Source organism: Halichoeres trimaculatus, unplaced genomic scaffold (assembly GCF_033239565.1).
Source record: "Halichoeres trimaculatus isolate MK-OKI-2021-1 unplaced genomic scaffold, fHalTri1.1 fHalTri1_scaffold_21, whole genome shotgun sequence".
Classification (NCBI taxonomy): Eukaryota; Metazoa; Chordata; class Actinopteri; order Labriformes; family Labridae; genus Halichoeres; species Halichoeres trimaculatus.
The window spans coordinates 23,931,369-23,952,147 of record NW_027437199.1 but is presented as its reverse complement, the minus strand read 5'-3'; the positions used below and the strand labels follow the sequence as shown (position 1 = coordinate 23,952,147).

The 20,779-nt window shown below is 41.0% G+C and overlaps 1 protein-coding gene across 2 annotated transcripts in view; it reads right to left on the bottom strand.

Moving 5' to 3' along the window:
- Window positions 1-2,333: 2,333 nt before the first annotated feature.
- Window positions 2,334-20,779, bottom strand: part of LOC141810881 (DENN domain-containing protein 2A-like) — a 30,471-nt gene continuing 12,025 nt past the window's right edge. The window contains exons 6-21 of one of the 2 annotated variants that reach the window (XM_074698727.1): window positions 19,879-19,973; window positions 19,576-19,785; window positions 18,549-18,642; window positions 18,399-18,443; window positions 18,116-18,318; window positions 17,220-17,329; window positions 17,062-17,131; window positions 16,605-16,682; window positions 16,368-16,508; window positions 16,115-16,263; window positions 12,274-12,451; window positions 12,157-12,198; window positions 9,844-9,952; window positions 3,894-4,166; window positions 3,736-3,822; window positions 2,334-3,634 (exon numbers count right to left, since the gene is read on the bottom strand). In XM_074698727.1, coding sequence (XP_074554828.1) covers window positions 3,603-3,634; window positions 3,736-3,822; window positions 3,894-4,166; window positions 9,844-9,952; window positions 12,157-12,198; window positions 12,274-12,451; window positions 16,115-16,263; window positions 16,368-16,508; window positions 16,605-16,682; window positions 17,062-17,131; window positions 17,220-17,329; window positions 18,116-18,318; window positions 18,399-18,443; window positions 18,549-18,642; window positions 19,576-19,785; window positions 19,879-19,973 — 1,916 coding nt within the window. In that variant the 3' untranslated portion in view covers window positions 2,334-3,602. The remainder of the gene's footprint in view (window positions 3,635-3,735; window positions 3,823-3,893; window positions 4,167-9,843; window positions 9,953-12,156; window positions 12,199-12,273; window positions 12,452-16,114; window positions 16,264-16,367; window positions 16,509-16,604; window positions 16,683-17,061; window positions 17,132-17,219; window positions 17,330-18,115; window positions 18,319-18,398; window positions 18,444-18,548; window positions 18,643-19,575; window positions 19,786-19,878; window positions 19,974-20,779) is intronic. The other variant, XM_074698728.1, reaches the window with a different exon arrangement.

Sequence of the window (20,779 nt, the reverse complement as noted above, 5' to 3'; positions counted from 1 at the left end):
AAGATCAAAGAGTGGTATTTCAAAGCAAGCTGACGCTATATTTAGAGAGTTTTCATACCCCTCAAGTTACCTCTTTTTCAAAATAGTGACTGACAACAAATCTAGCTTCTTTTCTGGAGTTTGGAGACTGATAAGAAAGCATATATTGATCTGCATCAGCTGCTTGTCAACGAGCCGCACGTGCTGAGCCCCTCCCCTACTCAAAATCACTCACTCATCACTGACGGACGTCTTGCTTGCTGCAGTCTCTTGTCACTGTCACACTGGCTATCTGAACTGTTTTCATACACTCTTCAAAGTCCATTTTATTTGATCAGTGTGACTCACTTCTCTTTGGCACCTTAGGAGAGGTGAGCTTCAGCGCGAAAAAATTCCAACACGCGCACAAATGCGGATACTCCATATGATCAATGACATAAGATCGCTGTGACCGATTCTCTCAACGGTCATTTTAAACAATAGCGGGGGTGTCAGAGGGCTGTGTCGCACCTAAACAACTTAATATGAGCCTAAAAGTCACTGAAGTCGTAGCAGTGTTCTCTGCGCCTCATTGTGCAGGCGGGTAGAGTATGGCACGGCTTGGATGGCCAGTGTGACTGCGCAGGAGACTGCGTATCGATGAATAGTAAAGGAGGATTGATATTTTAACATCTCAAAAAGAGTCAACCAAACAAAGTTTATTTGTAGCTGTAAACACATTAACAGGTTGCAGTGTTCCCCCTACTTTCCGCCACCCTGAATGTCCAGTTATTTATTTATTTATTTATTTATTTATTTATTTATTTCCGTACAGCGCCAGATCACAGCAGAAGTGATTTAGAGTTCCCTCTCATGAATCAGGTCCATACCTTGTTTTTTAATCTAACAGGTATAATAACCTTATGTTACTAACCTAATTTTCATGACTGGATGTCGTTTCTACATCGTTGGGTTCACATTTCTCCTCGCGGAACTTCACAGTGCGTGAAAGAGCGCGTATAATCTTTAGCGCACTGTGAAGTTCTGCTCCAACTTGTTCACAGACACACAAACACATGCGCGCATTTACACACACAGACAAGTTCATTCCCTATAGAGAACAAATAAACCACACCACCTCAAGAAACATCTCCAATGCTTTCTCCGTGAAGACGCCACACTCGTCCTCCTGCGCTTGCACCCCTCACCCCCCGCTGCCGTAACGTGGCCGCCCCCCCAAACTGTGAACCCAGGGGAAACACTGTTGTGATATTATACGCTTTCTGTCCCTCACACGATGTTATTCCTCTCTCCTTCAGTTCCACAACCGTTACATACAAATGACTTGTTATGCAAATTAGTTGATTACTGATTTACTGTAGATAATCTACAAAACACAGCTCTGAAGAGTGAAGAAGATAAAAAAATGAAAACATAATAGAGCTAACTGGGCAGGTGTCAGGGGTAGAAGGGTACAAATATCAAGTAGTAATGGAGCTATATGTGCTCCAATACAGCAGAGATCATCATTTTAGTCTGAACACAAAGACACAAAATCTTTCAAGAATGTCTCATTCCTAGTTCAAATGTCACATATATGTAGTCAGAATTTAAAATGTATCACCCAAAGTGACTTGATTTTACACTTGCTTGAAACAAATTTCCATTTGAAAAATAATTGCTGTTTAAGTACGCGAAAATGCGTTTTATCCGAGTACTCGAGTACTCTATGTAATTTTCAGTAGAGTACTCGAGTACTAAAATATTCGATAGTTGCAGCCCTACCTTGCTTGTTTGTGTTGTGTGTATTTTGTCCGACTCTTTGTGTTGGACCCCAGGAAGAAAAGCCAATGCTTTTGCTAGTGCTAATGGGGATCTTAATAAAGAAAGAAAGAAAGAGAACCTGCCTGCTCAATTCTCTGCAGCTGTTCCATACATCAGAAAACTACGCTGTAGATTTAATGCACAACTTACTGGAAGGAGTTGTGCAGTATGAGTTAAAGCTGGTGTTTCAGCACCTGATCAAAAACTTGATGTTTGGAGATTGAGCAGGGAAGACAGATGCTGGAACCTGCTGCTCCTCTTAATTCAAATTGTAAACATTGTGTTTTCACCTGTTGTAACTCGTGGTATGACTTGCTATTTGAAACATCTGATACTTGATCATCACAGGCTTTTCAAATCACTCTTTCCAGAGAGAAGTTTGCTTCCCAAGCACCATCTAATGATCCATTACCCAAGCTGCATTAGGAAAATTGGGCCCCTCATACACATGTGGTGTATGCGATTTGAGGGAAAGCATAACTTCTTCAAACAGTCAGTAAAGAACTTTAAAAACACAACAAAAACTCTGGTAAAGAAACATCAAACTGGCTTTTCATTTTGAAAAATTTTACTTCAGTAGGTTACAGTTTGGTGTCATCACTGAGGTCATGGTCAGCAGTCTGGAGGGCAGCGAGGCACTGGAGGAAAGTTTTGATGTTGGGTTCAATGTTTCCACTACTTTCTGGGTCGAAAGCTTTGGAACAGTATCAAGATGGGATGTACGTATGTTCTGGTGTTGAAAACTAGATGCCTGTACACAGTAGGATTGTCAGTATAATTTTTTGAGATGACAATAGTTATCTTCTGACTTGTAAAGTCTCAACAATGTACTTTGATAAACACTTCAATGCATTTTGTATTGAGGAAAATCTAAATGTCTTCCCACTGATCTGTGTATAGCTGCATTTCCACCAAGCAGTACGGGTCGGTTCAGTACGGTTTGGGACGGTTTGGGACAGTTAAGTCTGATCCCGTTTGCGTTTCCACAGCAAACTGTGCCCTCTCGTGGTGGGCGGCGTGTAAGCCGGATGCCGGAAGCCACAGCTGGTAAACAATAGCGCGACGCCGTAGCAGCTTACCTCGCTATTAAATCCAACAAAGAAGAAAACGCGACACAGTAAACAAAGAGCACGGATGGAAGACATGCAGCATTTCGTCCTCTCTGTGATTTTCATGTAACTCTCTGTTACAAAGTGCAATCAAGCTTTGTTTCAGAGAAATCTGTGTGCCGCCAGGAGACATGCAGCCGCTGTCGGGGTAAGTGGTGATTCTTTTGACCAATCAACCGTCTGCAGTGTGTTGCTCCACCTCCCGAGAGTGGATCGGTTCAGTCTGGCACCCATACAAAAGAGTCCCAAAAAGGTGGGACGGCTCGTCTTGGTTTTCAGGGATCCGTCCCGGGATGAGTCAGTGGAAACGCCGCTAAAAGCGCACCGTACCGAGACAAACCGACCCGGACTGCTTGGTGGAAACGCGGCTTATATGACCTGGTGTACTACAGACCCTATGACAGGTAGTATTCTTGTGAAAACAATGACAGAATGTACAATGTCCCATACAGCATGTTTGTATGAATTTCAAATGAGGTTTTGAAGTATTTAAATGGTGTACTTCAATACAGTGTTTCCCAATCCTGGTCCTCGGGCCCCCCCTGCCCTGCATGTTTTAGATGTTACCGCTCCAGCACACCTGATTCAAATAAATGGCCCGTTATCGGGCTCGAGCAGAGCTTGATGACGAGCTGAGTGTGTGTCTGCCGTCCATTAGGGATTTTCTCATTTCTTCTGGTTTGTGTGTCTCTCAGGGTATTTACCCTTAAGTTATTTCTTGGAAAGAAATTTCATTCTGTTTCCTGGAGCAAAGAAAAGAAATGTCAGTGTTTTTAGGTGAGATTGTTTTTTTTTTTTCACAGATAAACAGAATCTGTGTGATATGACTCAGAGACAGTCTTACCTAGGCCTTTGAGGAACCTGTTCACTCTGCGGTGTTCGTTCTCAGTGATGGAGTCCAGATACTCATGCACCCTCAGCTCAAACAGGCCTGAAGTTAAAGTACCATGAATCAGTGGATCATCTCAAAGCTGTGTGTGACTTTGGAGGGGGTCTTTGTACCTTTCAGAGCCTGCCTGTGGAGCTGCCTCTCCTGGATAAACCAGCCGAACATCTGTGTCTCCATGAAGACCTCCAGGAAGCGGCGTATGGTCTTAGATGGGATTGCTTTCTTAAAACCCTCGCGCTGGAAGAAGCAGGTGGCCGGAGATGAGGAGGAAGAGGAGTAACCGTCTTCTCTTTCACCAACAATAAAGAGCGGGTAGTGTCCTACCAGCTCGATGAAGAAACGAACAAAGGCTTCGGACACGACTGTGCTGAGGATGCTGTAGTCTGCTGAATGTGGACAAACAAGTGCACAAATTAAAGCCACTGCTGTGCTGGAGAACAGGTTCAGCTTTCACTCCTTAGTCAGGAGTTCAGAGGGGTTTTCTGTTATTTCCTGGGCTTAAAACGTCTGATTCTGCAGAATCTTTTTTGTTATTATTTATTTTCAGAGTGTATTAAGTTTACAATACAATCAATCATTCATCTCACTTTAAATAAAAGCTTGCCAAAATATTAAAACAGGTCAGTATTTATTATTTTTTCATAGTCAATATTTTTGTTTATGTTCATTTTTGGTACAAAGAAATGTCAGAAAACAAAAAACAAGAAAAACAGCATCTTAATTCACAGCAGGAATAGCTTTCAAAATCTTAATGCATATTATTACAACTGCATACCACTGTAACAATGTTAAAATGTGACAATTTAACACTAACACATTCAAAGACAGTGGGTTCTTTTGGCCACCTGTGCTTGTCAGATTATTTTTGTGGTCTGTATCATCAAGTTATCCCTCAGAGTTAGCAGTCTGTGTGCAAAACACAACAACACATTAGAAAACACGAAGGCAAATCAGAAAACCCAATGCAAAAAGAGAAAACACAACGACAAAACGGAAAACACAACGCAAAAAGAGAAAACACAACGCAAAAAGAGAAAACAACACAAAAAGAGAAAACACAACAACAAAACGGAAAACACAACGCAAAAAGAGAAAACACAAAAAGAGAAAACACAACGCAAAAAGAGAAAACAACGCAAAAAGAGAAAACAACACAAAAAGAGAAAACACAACAACAAAACGGAAAACCCAACGCAAAAAGAGAAAACAACACAAAAAGAGAAAACACAACGCAAAAAGAGAAAACACAACGCAAAAAGAGAAAACAACACAAAAAGAGAAAACACAACGCAAAAAGAGAAAACAACACAAAAAGAGAAAACACAACGCAAAAAGAGAAAACACAACGCAAAAAGAGAAAACAACACAAAAAGAGAAAACACAACAAAACGGAAAACACAACGCAAAAAGGGAAAACACAATGCAAATAGAGAAAAAAACGCAAAGTGAAAAAACAAAACACAAAAAGAGTAAATTAAAGAATAAATTTCAGCACCTCCAAGTCTGAGGCCATGGTTACAGTCTGACAAGGGTGGACTGCCCACTCCAGGTCAGGAGAGAGTCTTTGTCCCAAGTGGAGAAGTCTTGTTCACAAGTGGGGGGAAATGGAGCCAGAGATTGACAGACGGATCGGATCGGGCCGGTGGCGGCAATGATGCAGACACTATACCAGTCCGTTGTGGTGAAGAGAGAGTTGAGCCAGAAGGCAAGGCTCTCAATTTACTGGTCAGTCTACCTTCTGACCCTCACCTATGGTTGACTTGTAGTTCTCGAGACCTGTCTTGGTCTCAAGACCGAGGCAAGTCTTGTTACGGCCTAGACAGTCTTTGGTCTCAGTCTTGTCCTTGTCTCCCGGTCTCAATGGGTCTCGTACTGACATGTCGTTCTCGGAGAGGTTTAAAGCCTATAAAATCCAGGGACACTGCTGGCTTTGCAGAGCACAACTTTGGCACATTATTATTATTATTACACACCCTTTGAGTATTTTGTGATAAACGTCTGCACTTGTCCTGTCTGTGACAGTGGAGAGGCAGATGGGACGCATTTGTAATATCCTTTCAGCTTGCTTTAAAGTCTTGATTGCCTAAATTGAGAAAATGTCTTATCTGGGTTGAGTAGCAGCAGTCTTTCAGGTTTAGCAATCCCATTCTACCTCTACTCTTTGGGAGTTATAATGCTTTAAAGCTTCTTGGTTTTCTACCTTGCCAAATGAGCCTGAAAAGTGTTTTATCCCGATCTGAAAATTACTTTGTTTCTATTTCTATCAGGAGAGCTTAAAACATAAATAAAAAAACTTGAGAGAATGTTCATTTTGATAGTTTCTATACTTTGGGTAAAACTCATATATGGATTAGAGTTCCATTTTGCAAGATCTGTTTTCATTTTATTTAGTAGATGGGTATAGTTGACATTTTAAGATATTTCTTTTGGTAATTTCACTCCTAGATACATTATTGCTGCTAGGTTCCAAATAGTCAGTTAAGCTTTAAAATGTGTCTTTTGAATGTTTAGTTTATATCCTGTATAGTTCCAAAATGATTCTAGTAAATTAAATAATTTTGAGAGTGATTTTGAAGGTTCACTTAGATATATCAGTATTTCATCCACATATAGGGCCAGCTTGTGTTGATCATGATTAAAATGTATTCCTGTAATCTTGTCATTTTGCCTGCCTCCATTGTGCTAATGGTTCTAAATATAAAGCAAAAAGAAGGGAGAAAATCCACAGCCCTGTCTCAATCAACATTACAGTTTTATAGGTTTAGACTAGGGATGTGCGCGACTAGTTGTTTAATCATTCAACCACCTACTGATTTATTAAACGTTTAGTATTTTACAAGTCGGTTAAATGCTGCATTAAGCATCATGCATCTTGTTCTTCATGCCTCTGCCTCGGCTTCTTTGTAAACAGGCTGAGCAGCCAGGAAGGGAATTCCCCCCCCCACACAGACACATGCATAGCAGGGGGGCAGGGCCACAAAGTTTGGGGAAGAAAGTGTGAAGATGCCAACGCTACAAAATCAGCACCATTTGGCAGTATTTTGATCCAGCAGATGACAACAAGATCGCTTGCTGGCTGTGTAAGCAGAAACTTGCATATAACCACTCTACTGGAGCAATGAGAAACCACATTCATAGTAGACACCTCAATGTAGACCTGCAGGGCGAAGATGGCAAGGCCCGGTGGGTATGGTGGCGGGGCAAGGCTGACGAGCACGAGAGCGTTTTTTCCAGCCAGACGCTGTGATGCTCACCGCACAGCCCAGACTGCCCGCTATATGCTGCCGCCGTCTTTTGTTAAAGGCAAAGGCTTCGAAAAGTTAATGCAGTATATCAAGCCTGAATACACAGTGCAGACTTGCAAAACAATTATATCTCGACTCAAGATCAACCATTGCAAAATGAAAGAGGAGATGCAACGAGCGTTTGAGGGGGCCGAATATGTGGCCATAACTTCAGACAGGTAGACGTCCATAACCACTGAGTCATACATGACTATAACATGTCATTACATGGACGAAGGACATCTCAGTAGCTGTGTGCTTCAGACATGCACCTTGGAGGAGAGACACACCACTGAAAACTTTGCTGCCCACCTGCAAAGTGCGGTGAGTATGTGAGGACTGGCCTATGAGACCCTGCTGGACTGGGAGTCAGTATCGTGTTTTGCTCATGCTCTGCAGTTAGCAATCAATGACGGGTTGAAGCAGAACTTGATGGGCCGACTGATCGGTGCTTGCACGTTTGGTGAGCCATTTTCACCACAGTACCGTGGCTACGGTGGCACTGAAGAAGAAGCAGCTAACAACTGCATGATCCAGGAGACAAGAGTCTGCCACACAAACTGATACAATCATGCAAGACACGCTGGAAATCCGTCCTCGTTATGTTTAAGCGCCTGCACTCAGAATGATGCCATCACTGCCGTCTTCTCAGATAGAACAGAGACGGAGCTAACAGACGCCAGGATGTCTGAGCTGACTGACAGAAACTGGCACACAATCGATTCTATGCTCCCTGTGCTGGACTCGCTCAAAACAGCCACCACTGCTCTGTCTGGCGAGACATACGTGTCTGTGTCACTGGTGTCCCCCATCATCATGAGTTTACTGAACACGTAAATAACTGTCAAATAATTTTGAGAAAAGTAGCCCAGATGTCTGATGTGGTGAGTGGTGTTTGGGGCAGCAGAGACACAAAAAAGTTATATTATGTTTTAATATTTTCCATTCAATTAATTATAGGCATCTCAGGGTACCCCAGCAAGGTGGTGGTGGACTTCAAGAAGACAGTGGCAGCATCGCTGTAGAGAGGAATGAGTCCAAAAAAACAGGAGAGAGCTGGTTGTGTGGTGCTGCTTGCCTCTGCCCTTGATCCCCGCCATGCTGGACTTTCTTGGGGATGGCTTTGGAGAGCATGCAGAAGATCACGATGAGCTGGAGTGGTACTGGCTGGAAGCCTGCATCCCAGCAGACGAGGAGGATCCACTCGTGTGGTGGTGCAAGAAGGAGCGATCCTTCCCAAAGCTATCTCATCTTGCACGTCGCTATTTGTGTGTGCCTGCTACATCTGTGCCGGTAGAGAGAGTCTTTCCAGCTGCTGGTCTCACAGTTCACAGGCTGAGGTCTTGCCTGACACCAGAACATGTTAACATGTTGATTGCACTGAACAAAAATTCCTCTTTTCACTGATGCAGCAGTTGAATTGTTAATGTAGCTTGACCCTGCCTAGTAGTGTTTCTGACAGCGATTTATATATTTATATTTTCTCTTAGGTGAAATATGTGCAATGTTCATAACGCACTGCAGAAAGTGCCACTTGCATTTCAGAGCTTTTTTTTTTCTTATTGATGGTTGATTATTTATTTTTATTTGCTGTTATTAAAGTGTGCAGTGTCAGTATAGTGCACTGGACAAAGTGCCACCTGCATTTCAGCTTTAGTGAAGTGTTATTTATTTAATTTGATTTTATATTTCTGTGCAATGTTAACTGAATTGTGCCACAGATTCAGGGAAACTCTGTTCAAGGCTGCTATGTTGTACGTTTGGAATTGTCATGTTGCTGCATCCAAGTTTCATACTGGAACAGTATTCATAATAAATGCCATGCCATGCATCACTTCTTCCGTTGCTCTGTAGCTTGCAAAGTTAGCAATTCTAGTCCAGGGTTTTGTTTGTGAGTTTCTCGAGTCAGCTGGCTGGACCCGGTGTGCTCGTTCAATCCTTAGTTCCACTTCTGTTTGGATGCCCAGGGCATCAATTAACATTTTTCTCTAGGAAGATGCACATATTATCTCCTTCTTCTTTCTATGGTATGCCATAGATCCAAAGATTGTCCTGGAGTGCTCTCCCTCCTTGGTGGATTAGCAAAGCCTCCATGGTAGTATGACACTGCATCAGCCTTTTCATGAGCTTAGCCATAGCCTGCAGCATTGTTTCGACATCATCAATCCTTTCAGCTTCCTCCAGTCTGCTGTTTGTTCTACTCAATTCTAGCTTTATATCAGTTGTTGATTATCATCTCAACAAAAACCTTTGATTTCACTGAGAATGTGGTTCCACTGTTTTTTGCTGGGCTCTTGTATCGGTGAGCTACTCTGGCTAGTTTGGGTGAGCAATGGCCTTTCTTCATGGTTTTTGGCCCAGTCATGTTCTGAGCTCCCCTGTTTTTTTGTTTGTTTTTTTGTTTGCCTTTTTGTCTGTCATCTCTGTTTTTATTCGTTTTCTGAAGTATTTACCACAACAAAAGTGCAATTTTTTAAGTTAGTCGGGAGCATGGAAATCAAGCCGCCATCTTGTTCGTGACCCAGAAGTGAACCCAATTCTGCAGAGTCTTTTATGAAGTAACTCTCTTAGCAATGTTTTAAAGCTGTTTATCTCATTCCATCAAATTTTGTGATGAAATGTGAAATACAGAAGTGAAAGCTGGATAAAAAAACACTGTGAAAAGACACTTGAAATACTTATGTGTGTGTTATTTCAAACGTCTCTGTGGTGTTTGATGTTGCAGAAAAGAAGCAGGAATTGTTCAAATATTTTACAGTATTACTCAACTACGACTCACCACTCGGTGTGTCCCCTCCTCTCTCATTAGAGAACTCTTGTCTCCTTTCCAGAATGGTTTCCAGAGATGATTGGAGCTTAGAGGGCAGGAGAGTGTCCTCATCATCCAGCTAAACACCGTAATTAAAAATGGAACAAAGAATAATCAATATCCACAGTATCTTATAGACAAAGGAAGCAGTGTTAAAGAAATGAAGGAGGTAGCCAATGGATTCAATTCATTTTTTGTAAATATAGGACCAAAACTGGCAGAGGAAATAAAAGTGGATGGGACAGAAATAGATCCAACTAATTATGTGGAGGGAAATAAAAGCTCAATGTTTTTAACGGCTGTGGAAGAAAAAGAAATTTATGAAATAGTCAAAGGATTTAAGAACAAAACCAGTACAGACTGGGATGATATTGACATGGTAACTGTGAAGAAAGTTATTGATGGTATTGCAAAACCACTAACTTGTGTTTTTAACCTGTCTTTCCAAAAAGGAATATTCCCACATAAGATGAAAATTGCCAAAGTTATTCCGATATTCAAAGAAGGCGACAAACATAACTTCAGTAACTATAGGCCAATATCAATACTCTCCCAGTTTTCAAAAATACTAGAAAAATTATTCATAAAACGATTTGATGGTTTTGTTGAGAAACACAAGTTGCTAACTGATAGTCAATATGGTTTCAGAAACAATAGATCAACAACAATGGCCCTCATAGAACTAGTAGAAGAAATAACAGACTCTATTGACACAAAGAGGTACGCACTGGGAGTGTTTTTAGATCTCAAGAAAGCATTTGACACAGTTAATCATGATATACTAACAAGAAAATTAGAGAAATATGGTATCCGTGGCCATGTTTTGCATTGGTTGAAGAGCTATTTACGAAACCGTCAACAGCTTGTACATATTGATCAGATTGCGTCTAATCTTATGGACATTACTTGTGGGGTCCCTCAAGGATCAGTCTTAGGACCAAAACTATTTATAATGTACATAAATGACATTTGTCATGTGTCAAATGTATTAAAATTTGTGTTATTTGCAGATGACACAAACATTTTTTATTGTGATGTGGAATTACAGCAGCTTTTGGATGTAATTACAAAGGAAATGAATAATGTTAACAAATGGTTTAAAGCAAATAAGCTGTCTTTAAATCTGAATAAAACAAATTTTATGTTATTTGGACAACGAAGCAAAAATATAAATGTAAAATTAAATATTGACAATGTTAACATAAAAAGAGTAAATGAAATCAAATTCCTTGGTGTAATTCTTGATCACAAAATCTGCTGGAAGCCACATATTAAATATGTTCAGGGGAAGTTGGCACGGAGCATTGCCGTCCTGGGAAAAACAAGGCAAATTTTCAGCCAGAGAGCACTTTATATTTTATATTGTGCATTAATTTTGCCATATCTGTCATACTGCCTAGAGGTATGGGGAAACACATACAAAAGTAATCTCCAAACACTGATTAAAATGCAGAAAAGAGCCATCAGATTCATCAATAAAGCAGGATTTAGAGACCACACAAACAGATTTTTCCTAGAATTACAAACCCTAAAACTTCAAGATATGATTCAGCTTAAAACTGCACAAATAATATTCAAAGCAAGAAACAATTTACTTCCAGACAACATAAGAAAACTGTTTACAGAAAGAGAAGGAGGTTATAGTTTAAGAGGGGAGCTGAATTTCAAAATACACCATGCTAGGACAACATTAAAAAGTATGTGTGTGTCAATATCAGGGGTTAAATTATGGAACAGTTTGAGAGATGAATTAAAGAAAAGTAAAACTATAGGCATATTTAAGAGAATATTTAAAACACACCTTTTGAATAAATATCAGGATGAAGAACAGCAGTTTGACCCAGGGCGGTAATGACAGAGCCAATTGAAAATTAAACAAACAAACAAATAAAACATATACAGAAATTAAGTATCATATAAGGGAAATGTTATGTGAATGTGTATGAAAAGTATGAATATGTAAAAGTTAAGATATCACCGTAGGAGGTGTGGATAATAGGGGTAGGATTAAATAAGTTTAACTTCTTCCTACTCCTTTTCGAGCATGTAGTTATGTAACACATGCAGGTTGTTGCTGCAGTCTTCGTTTTTCTTTTAAGTTTAGTATGCATGTGTTTGTTTATGGTGACGACCTATTTCTGTTTTGTTTCTTTTTTTGCATGTTCGAAATAAATTCATTCATTCATTCATTCATTCATTATATGTGATTATCCAGGGAGTGAAAAATGATCCATTGTTATGTCATAGACGGAACAGCTACAGGACTTAAAACAGAAGTCCTACCTGTCTGAGAAACCGGCTGTTTCCAAGATCCACGACCAGGACCTGAGAACAGAGGCCTGAGTTACTCTACCCAACTTTTGCATGAATTTACTGAATCTGATTTAAAGCCTCTCTGACCTCCTCCAGGGGTAGCTCTTTGATGTGGGGCAGAGAACTGGACAGCAGGCCGATGATGAATGGCGTTGGTGTGCAGACTATGTCAAGCATGGCCAAGGGCAGCACAGGGATGTAGGTGTGCTGCCAAACGAAGGGGTAGAGGAGAGCTACGATAGCATGACAGCACTGAGACAGTGTACTGCACAAGAGAGAGAGAGAGAGAAATGTGACAGGACAGCAGGAGGAAGAAGTAAGTTACCTTCTCTTTCTCACCACATGAGGGCCCTGTGATCTAAATAATGGTCTATGAGAGCTTTTGTTCCCCTGAGAAACGTTTCCCAGAGAAGAGAGCATTGACGTCACTCTCTTTAACATTCCAGCTATTTACTCCAGTGACCGTCCTCTCTGACTCTCTGAATTCATCCTGCATTCATCCTCCACCATGGCCCCAGCACAACAATGTCCACAGAGACACAGCCTAGAACATCTCTGTGGCATGCTTCTTTCATAAAACTGAGGGGCTTCCTTGATTTTGGACCTGGACTGGGACCTGGACCACACACACTTCTTATAGCATCATCATGACTACAGCTGTGTCCCAATTGAGGGTCTGCAGCCCATGAAGGTTACAGCCTTCAGGGGAACCGGTCTTTGCAGCCTTCATAGACTGCAAAAGCTGAACTGAAATGAAAGGTCTGGTCTACAGAGCATTTCCTGTTTGCCACTCTCATCAGCATGCAGCGTCACCTTCACCAGTCAGGCTTCCATTAGTAATGTCACATCAAATTTGTATAGCAAGCTTTTCAAACACATGTAAACTTACATTTGAAACAGGATGGGTTTTTGTACTATTAGTATTTTTACTATTCTATATTGTAATATTTTTTATAGAGTACAGAACCACAATCACGTCATAAAACAGAGTAAAGCAAAACTGTACCTTTTCAATATTTGAACAAGTGCCAGGGGGTTTGTTACATCAATTACAAAATATTATGTTAAGTGCCAGCCCTTTTAGTTTAACTGCTTGTCTTTTTTCAAAGTACTTAATTGATCAAATGTATTGTTTGAATTCTCCACTTTATTGTGGTCTCGGTCTCGTCACAACCTCGACAGTCTTTGGTCTCAGTCTTGTCTTGGTCTCAGGGTCTCCTGGTCTCAATGGGACTGACATGTCGGTCTCAAAGGGATTTCAAGCCTACCATATCCGGGGACACTGCTGGCTTTGCAAGCACAGCTTTGTATAATGGCACATCATTAATATTACGCGCCCTTCAAGTAATTTGTGGCAAACATCTGCGCTTATCCTGTTTGTGACTGAGGAGAGGCAGACGGTGTTGTATCATTTTTTAAGGGACAAGCAAGAAATTGTACAGCATTTTACTTCTAGCAGTCAGCACATACTAAGGAATGTCTGCAGTCTAAAGTTAGCTGACAGCTGCCCCTCCAGCCCTCTCAGCTTTGGGGTAGGAGAAAACAGAATTGTAAATAACAGAATGACAGGTTACCACATTGCTTTCAACGTCTTCAAAAGTACAGTGGTTGAAGCTGGACACTGCCCAATGGATGAGCTTGCAGAATATTATAATGTTGCTGTCTATATCAATATGACCTTAAAGGATCTCTGGAGTCTGAGTAACATTCTCACATTTAAATATTTCCTCTCTCTGACTGACAAATGAAGACATGATCACGTTACACCAGTCTCCCTCCTGAAGTGTCGGCTGACATGCAAGTCCAGGGCCAGCTATGACCGAAATAACATGGAAACATCTGAGTCTGCTCCCATTCATGATGCAACAGGAGTTGCTATTATGAACTTCAAACTGAAAACCAATGCACATCTTCCAAAGGTGGACACCAAGAGGACAGTTTGTGTAGCTCAGAAAAAAACAGCCAATCAACTCGTTGTATTGAGGAAAGGATGGCCTTGCCGATTATCTGGAACGCTCTACACCAGTATATATTACACAAGCTGCATCACCCTTGAAGGGTTTTTTTTTCTAGAAGTTTTTTCCTAGAGAGGTTTTTTCTAGGGGTTGGCGAGGGATGGAGAGAGAGAGAGGGGAGAGGGTTTTTTAGTTGATTTCCTGTAGACCTGTCAACTCACTTTGTTCAAGATGGCATGTTTGAATAAATTTTTGGATGACTGAACTCCTTGGCTGAATGGAAAATCACAGAAATTGTTTTCAGCAGAGATAAACACAGATCTCTCTTCTCTCTACTGAACTCCGTCAGCTGACATGATGTTGTCATCAAGACTTTAACCTGCTGTAAATCAATCTGGTCCTGTAAGACCAAAGAGGGAAGCTGAGTAATGGCATTTGAAAATAACCTATACTGATGCTGATAATCTCATTTTAAGTTGTGTATTACAATCAGGCATCGAACAGAAACTATTTCAAGATTACTTGGAAAGTGCTCACAGGCCCTTTAATTTTATTCTTGTTTTAGCTTTAATAATAATAATAACAATAAAAAAACTCATTTAATTAATTAGTTAGTAAAAGCTGTATCAGTGCCATGGTCAAGGCACCCCAGTCTAAAATAACTGGACACACCTATGCTTGTCAGCGCAAATCCCTCTGCAGGTACGTTATGTTGCTTTGCTCACCAACTGATGAATATATGCTGGACTGAGGGTTCAGCTCATGGAATAGAGGTAGTTACAATGCAAAATGGACTTAACTTTCTCCAGGTAAGAGTCAAACAATTCCCCAAGCATGCAACGCGTCTCTCTCTCTCTCTCTCTCTCTCTCTCTCTCTCTCTCTCTCTCTCTCTCTCCCTCCAACAAGGCTGATGTGGATCACCCATCGGTGTCCGGTTGTTGTAACTTTTTCTGGTGCTTTGGGCCTCCTGCTGGCCCCGTTGGGATGGGCCCCTAAGGCCTCTGCTTAAATACCTCATTATTGAATTTTCCTTGATCTTACCTTACCTTACCTTGATCTTAGACTATTGAGGAAGAAGACGCAGAGTCCATTCAGCCAAGGAGTTCAGTCATCCAAAAATTTATTCAAACATGCCATCTTGAACAAAGTGAGTTGACAGGTCTACAGGAAATCAGCTAAAAAACCCTCTCCCCCCTCTCTCTCCATCCCTCGCCAACCCCTAGAAAAAACCTCTCTAGGAAAAAACTTCTAGAAAAAAAACCCTTCAAGGGTGATGCAGCTTGTGTAATATATACTGGTGTAGGGCGTTCCAGATAATCGGCAAGGCCATCCTTTCCTCAAAACAACGAGTTGATTGGCTGTTCTTTTCTGCGCAACAGAAGCTGTCCTCCCAATTGGGAAGCTAAGAAGCAGCATTTTGAGGTAACCTGTAACCTGTAATGTAAGCGCTTATAATCTTATTTTAAAGTTTGAATTACAATCGGCATATATCTAGAAGGGAGACTTTTTCAAGATCACTTAGAAACTCCTCACAGCCCCTTTAAACAGTGTTTATTAGGTTTCCTATATACTGTTAAACATGGGTATAAAGTCACAAATACTGGCTGTTCAGACTGAGTGTGCTGATTTTCAAGCCTCTACATATTCATATTTTGTAGAAATCCCTGAATCGGTCAGTCAGTCTGCATGAGATCTGAGGGCACTAGAGGGACAAAATGAAGACTAAAAAAGGATAATATCCCCTTTTTAATACTTTACAGCTGATGATTTGGATCTGCAATTGGATTTAATTTATCAAGTAACAATTGAGAAGAGTCAACTGTGAGAATTTCAATAACGGCTCCTAAAATTTTTTTCAAAATTGTAGTTTCAAGCGCATGCACACAATCCACAGGGCTGGATTTTAACAGATATCTGGATGGATTGATTTCAGGCGAGTGTGTCAGACTGCAAAATAAATGAGGACACTGACCTGAGCTTGTCAGCAGTGAAGATGACTCTTCGCTCAAGCAGCAAAGACCCGAACACTCTGAGGAGCAGCCGCAGGCTGAGACAGGAGAAGAGACACTCAAAGTCCACATGCTCTAGACGAGAGTCAGGGGGACGACAAAGCTCCATCACCTGGAGGAGAATATCCCACACTGACTTTATGTTGTGGTTTTAGATGAAAATTAAACTTAACTTAGTCCTTTTTTCTGTAATTGTGAAGTCTGTCTGTGTCCAACCTCTGTTCCTGATCCTGGAAGGAACGTTTTAACAGTGATGATTCTGCCTGGAGCTGGAAACTGAGCCTCCATGATGGCTCTCATGAAGGGCTGCACAAGGGCTGGAGATAAAGCCCTCCTTCTCTCTACCTCATCCAGAACCTACAGTAGACATAGATACACTTTAACATCCGAGAGATGTGTTTATCTTACTTAATGTAGCTTATATAGTCACAGGGAGCAGAGGTAGAAGCTTACTTTAGAGAAAAGGTCAAAACAGCCCAGATGACTGACAATACAGTAGACTTCAGGGAGACGTTTCCCTTTTCCACTGGGCTGCAAAGAAAAGTTAGGATGCTTATTCTGAAAAGCCGTATATTTTATTTATTTTCATATAACTGGGTTTTTTTAAAGTATTGCATGAGGAGAGTCTATAAGAAACACAGGCATGGACACACACACACACACACAAACACACACACACACACACACACACACACACACACACACACACACACACACACACACACACACACACACACACACACACACACTTTCCCAGCCACACACACTTCCCCCCTGACTCCCAGATGGACTCTTTTCCCACAGGCATGCCGACTATTTTGGCAGAGTTATTTTCCCAGCCGTCATCATGGTATTTTTTTCACTTCCTGTCCAACAGCAGAGCTTATTTATCTGACATACTTTTATTTACCAGTAAACGCCGGCAGTATCCAAACCTCCTGCTCCCGTCCTCTCCAGTCAAAACAAAGGAGAACATCTCACTGTGAGGCCAGACCACAACACACAGGATCAACATCAGCATGTCTTTATTGAAGAGGTAAATATCTGTGTTCAGATCATCAGTCTTACCTTGGGTAGTGTTCTGTGGGCTCCCAGTCTTTAACGTCAGGGAAACAGAACTGAGGAATGATCCTCAGCTGATCCTTCATCTCCCTCATAAAATTGAAGCTTCGTTCCAGCTGCAGCGGGGCAAAAATGGAGCAATAAAGAGATTCAGATTGTGATACTCTCCTGATGTTTTCTCCATGTTAAGCTTCCCAACATATATGAACTGTGGAATCTGAATTATGATTGATAAAATTAAACAGTAAAAGCTAACTTTTTGAAAGAGTTCCCTTAACAGATTTAGGATTATTCAGATCCTGAGCTCTGACTTTCCTCCATATGACTTAAAGTCATTGATTTCTAATCTTAGGTATCACTGGGATTAACAGTTGATCACTGAAGATCAGCTCATGGATTTACAGAACACACATCCAAACTGTAAAACTTGAAGCAGCAAAGGCGTGAGATAAACTGAACCATTACTCTCGTGCTGGTGACCTCAGAAAGCAGAACTGTTTCCCAACAGTTTTCACAGGCTGATGAGCCTTACTAAGATAATAATAGATAATACCTGGTTAATGCCAAACTGCACTGGCTTTGTACAGAAAGCTAACAATACAAAAAAAGAAAAAAAGAAAGCCATCAGTGGACACAGCCCCACAGCTGTTGCAGAAGTTGGTGGGAGCATGTAGAGCAAACAGACAAAGAGCCAGAACAGAGCCCTGAGGAACCCCACACATGTTGAGAGAAGTTGAGGAAGTTTTTCTCACTCAAACATTCAATCTTTCACTTTTCAACTCTGATAGTAAACCAAAAGGGAGCCACTTTAAATTAGTTAAGAAAGATGAATAAATAAGTGAATGTCCTCTTTACATCTTTCAGCAATAAAAAACGGTTAACTGAAGAACTCTGCTCCTGACCTTTGAGGGGAACTGCTGTGTGACCTCCGGCAGATAGTGGCCACCACTCTTTGACTTCTGCAGTGACACAACCAGAAAGTATTCAAAGAGCTGATGCTTGAGGGGCTGCTGTTTCTCCCAGGTGCTGGTTCCATTACAGTGGACCTGAGACTGGCTGGACTTGCTCAGAATGGACTTGACCGACACAAGTCGCTGACAGTGGGCTAGAGAAAAGGAAATGCAACAAAGTTGTTTCAACAATTAAAGATGCCAACAAGAAGACTGCTGATCTTTGGTGATTTACCTTTAACTCTCTCTTCAACCTCACTCTCAGAGTCACTGTTGTCATCTGTTACTGCAAACAAAAGTTATCTCAGTTCAGACAAATCTCTAAAATCAATCACAGGGGGAACTTAAAGTTCAATAGTTACGTGTAGTTTAATGTCTACGTCACCTCTCCCAGAGCTTGTCTCAGCGTAATGATAGATCCTCCTCAGGTGTTTCTTCCCGATGCGAGACTCAAATACGCTGTTGATCCTGAGAACAAGCTGTTAAAAAAGAGCTTTCGATCAGTGCACAGCGATACCATTCATGTACAAAAATATATATTTTTATTTATTTTATTTTATTTTATTTATTTATTTTCTATGATGCCTCTCAAGTGGCTGACTGTTGTGGCAGCTCTCTCTTTCTTGTAATTTTTTCACATTTTTTGGTCATTTTTTGCATGGAGTGGGTCATTACTTTGTATGGTTTATTTGCTGGTCATGGACACCAAACTGGTTCTGTCTTCAGTGATATTTTTACTATTTTTCCTTCAGTATTTGTCTTGAGATCCTACATATAACCATGGCCACATTGTTTACATGTGAAATCAGCTGTTGGCAGCCCGTAGCATGTCAGTGCTAATTGGTCCACGCCCGATGTTACCTCACAATGTGAGGAGAAGGAGGTGAGGACGATGTGCTGGTACTTAGGAAAGAGCTAAGCACTGACAACATGGACCTGTCCTTCGATCCACTATTATAAGAATAAAAGATCTATGTCCAATAAGATGGTCAAGCTAGCCATGCGAACCCAGACGGGAATACGAGAAGGCAGAGTAGCATCATGCTATTCACAGACATGGCTAACAGAGCTAACACCAGACACCAACACCACATTGGAGGAGCTTCGCCTGCTGTGAGCAGACAGGATCCAGGAGACAGAGACTGAACAGACTTCTGGGGAGGCTCAGTCCTGGACCCTGTGGAGGTGGAGACTGGCTGAACTGGACAATGATGGACTTTCTTATGGACCTTTTTGCACTATACACTTTCTGACTTTTGTTTTCTTGTATCTCTGCTGTGACTCCTGAATTTCCTCTCAATGATAAATAAAGTATATTCTATTCTATTCTATTCTATTCTATTCTATTCTATTCTATTCATCAGGATAATATTTCATAACATGTTCCTCCCTAAAGCCTGTACAGAACTCACCGTTGGTATCCTGTGACAAGTGCGGCTGTACAGATCCCAGGGCAGCCAGGAGGTGTTTTCAGGCCCAGTGGGAGTGGAGGGAGGGCTGACCTGAAGCAGAGATGAAACACCCCCGCTGCTGGTCCCACAGGTGGACTGGATGGGTCTCTTCAGGTCCAGAAGCTTAAAGCTCCTGTTTGAGTTCTGTCTGAAGAAGCTGGGCCGTGAAATCTGAGCACAGAGTGATGATCTTTAAAATCACTTCACTTAGTGTTAGCAGTGCTATTTCTGTGAGGCATCATGTTTGGCATGAAGATAGGGAACCTTAGCAGAGTCTGTGCCAGGGGAGGAGGGCACAGACTGCTGGGAACACTGACTCTCCAGCTCAACGTCCTCATAAGGGTTCTCTTTGGATGAGTCTGAAGGGAGACCAGAGGATTACTTCAGCACGGTCACAATAGTTTATTTAGCTTTTACAAGTATGAAACCACAGAGTTTAACGATCCAAAGAACAACTTCAGTATGAAGTTCTATTAGTGCTGTTGAGTGATTATAAAAATGAATTGAGTTTATCACACCTACTCTTTGACTGGTCATGATTGACCAAACATTTCCCTTTAGCTTAATAAAGTCTAAAGAATGTATCAATTAAAATACTTCAACTGACTTGAATGTTGTATAGGTGTCAAATGATTTACGTTTTTAATCAGATTAACCACACGGATGCTGTGGGTATTACTTTATAAAAAAAAAATTGACAGAGGCCCTGACATTTCATGGGGGTGGTTTTTTTGCAAGCTGGGTGACGCATTGGCCAAAGTGCTAGCAGAAAGAAAACTTAATACTTTATATTACAGAATATTTTATGTTGGTTGTCTATTCTGTTCCTTTTATTTTCTTATTTCTTATTTCTTATTTTTTGAGTCAAATCTATTGAGACAAACTGCCCAAAATCTGTTGCCAGCTCTGGGATTCGGGGTTCAGGGGTTTTTAATCATCAGATGCAGCAGATGAATTAATTGTGCTTTAATCAGATTTATCACAATGATGGAATTAATCTGATTAATGCATTGATTTTGACAGCCCTAGTTTTTATATATGTTTATATCTGTACATTGAGATTATCTTATTTTAAACTAAGTTAAAAATAAAAAATAAAAAAAAGACCGAAACAACTGACCTGATACTATACCTGGACCATACCTCCTACTTGTTACCTGACTGT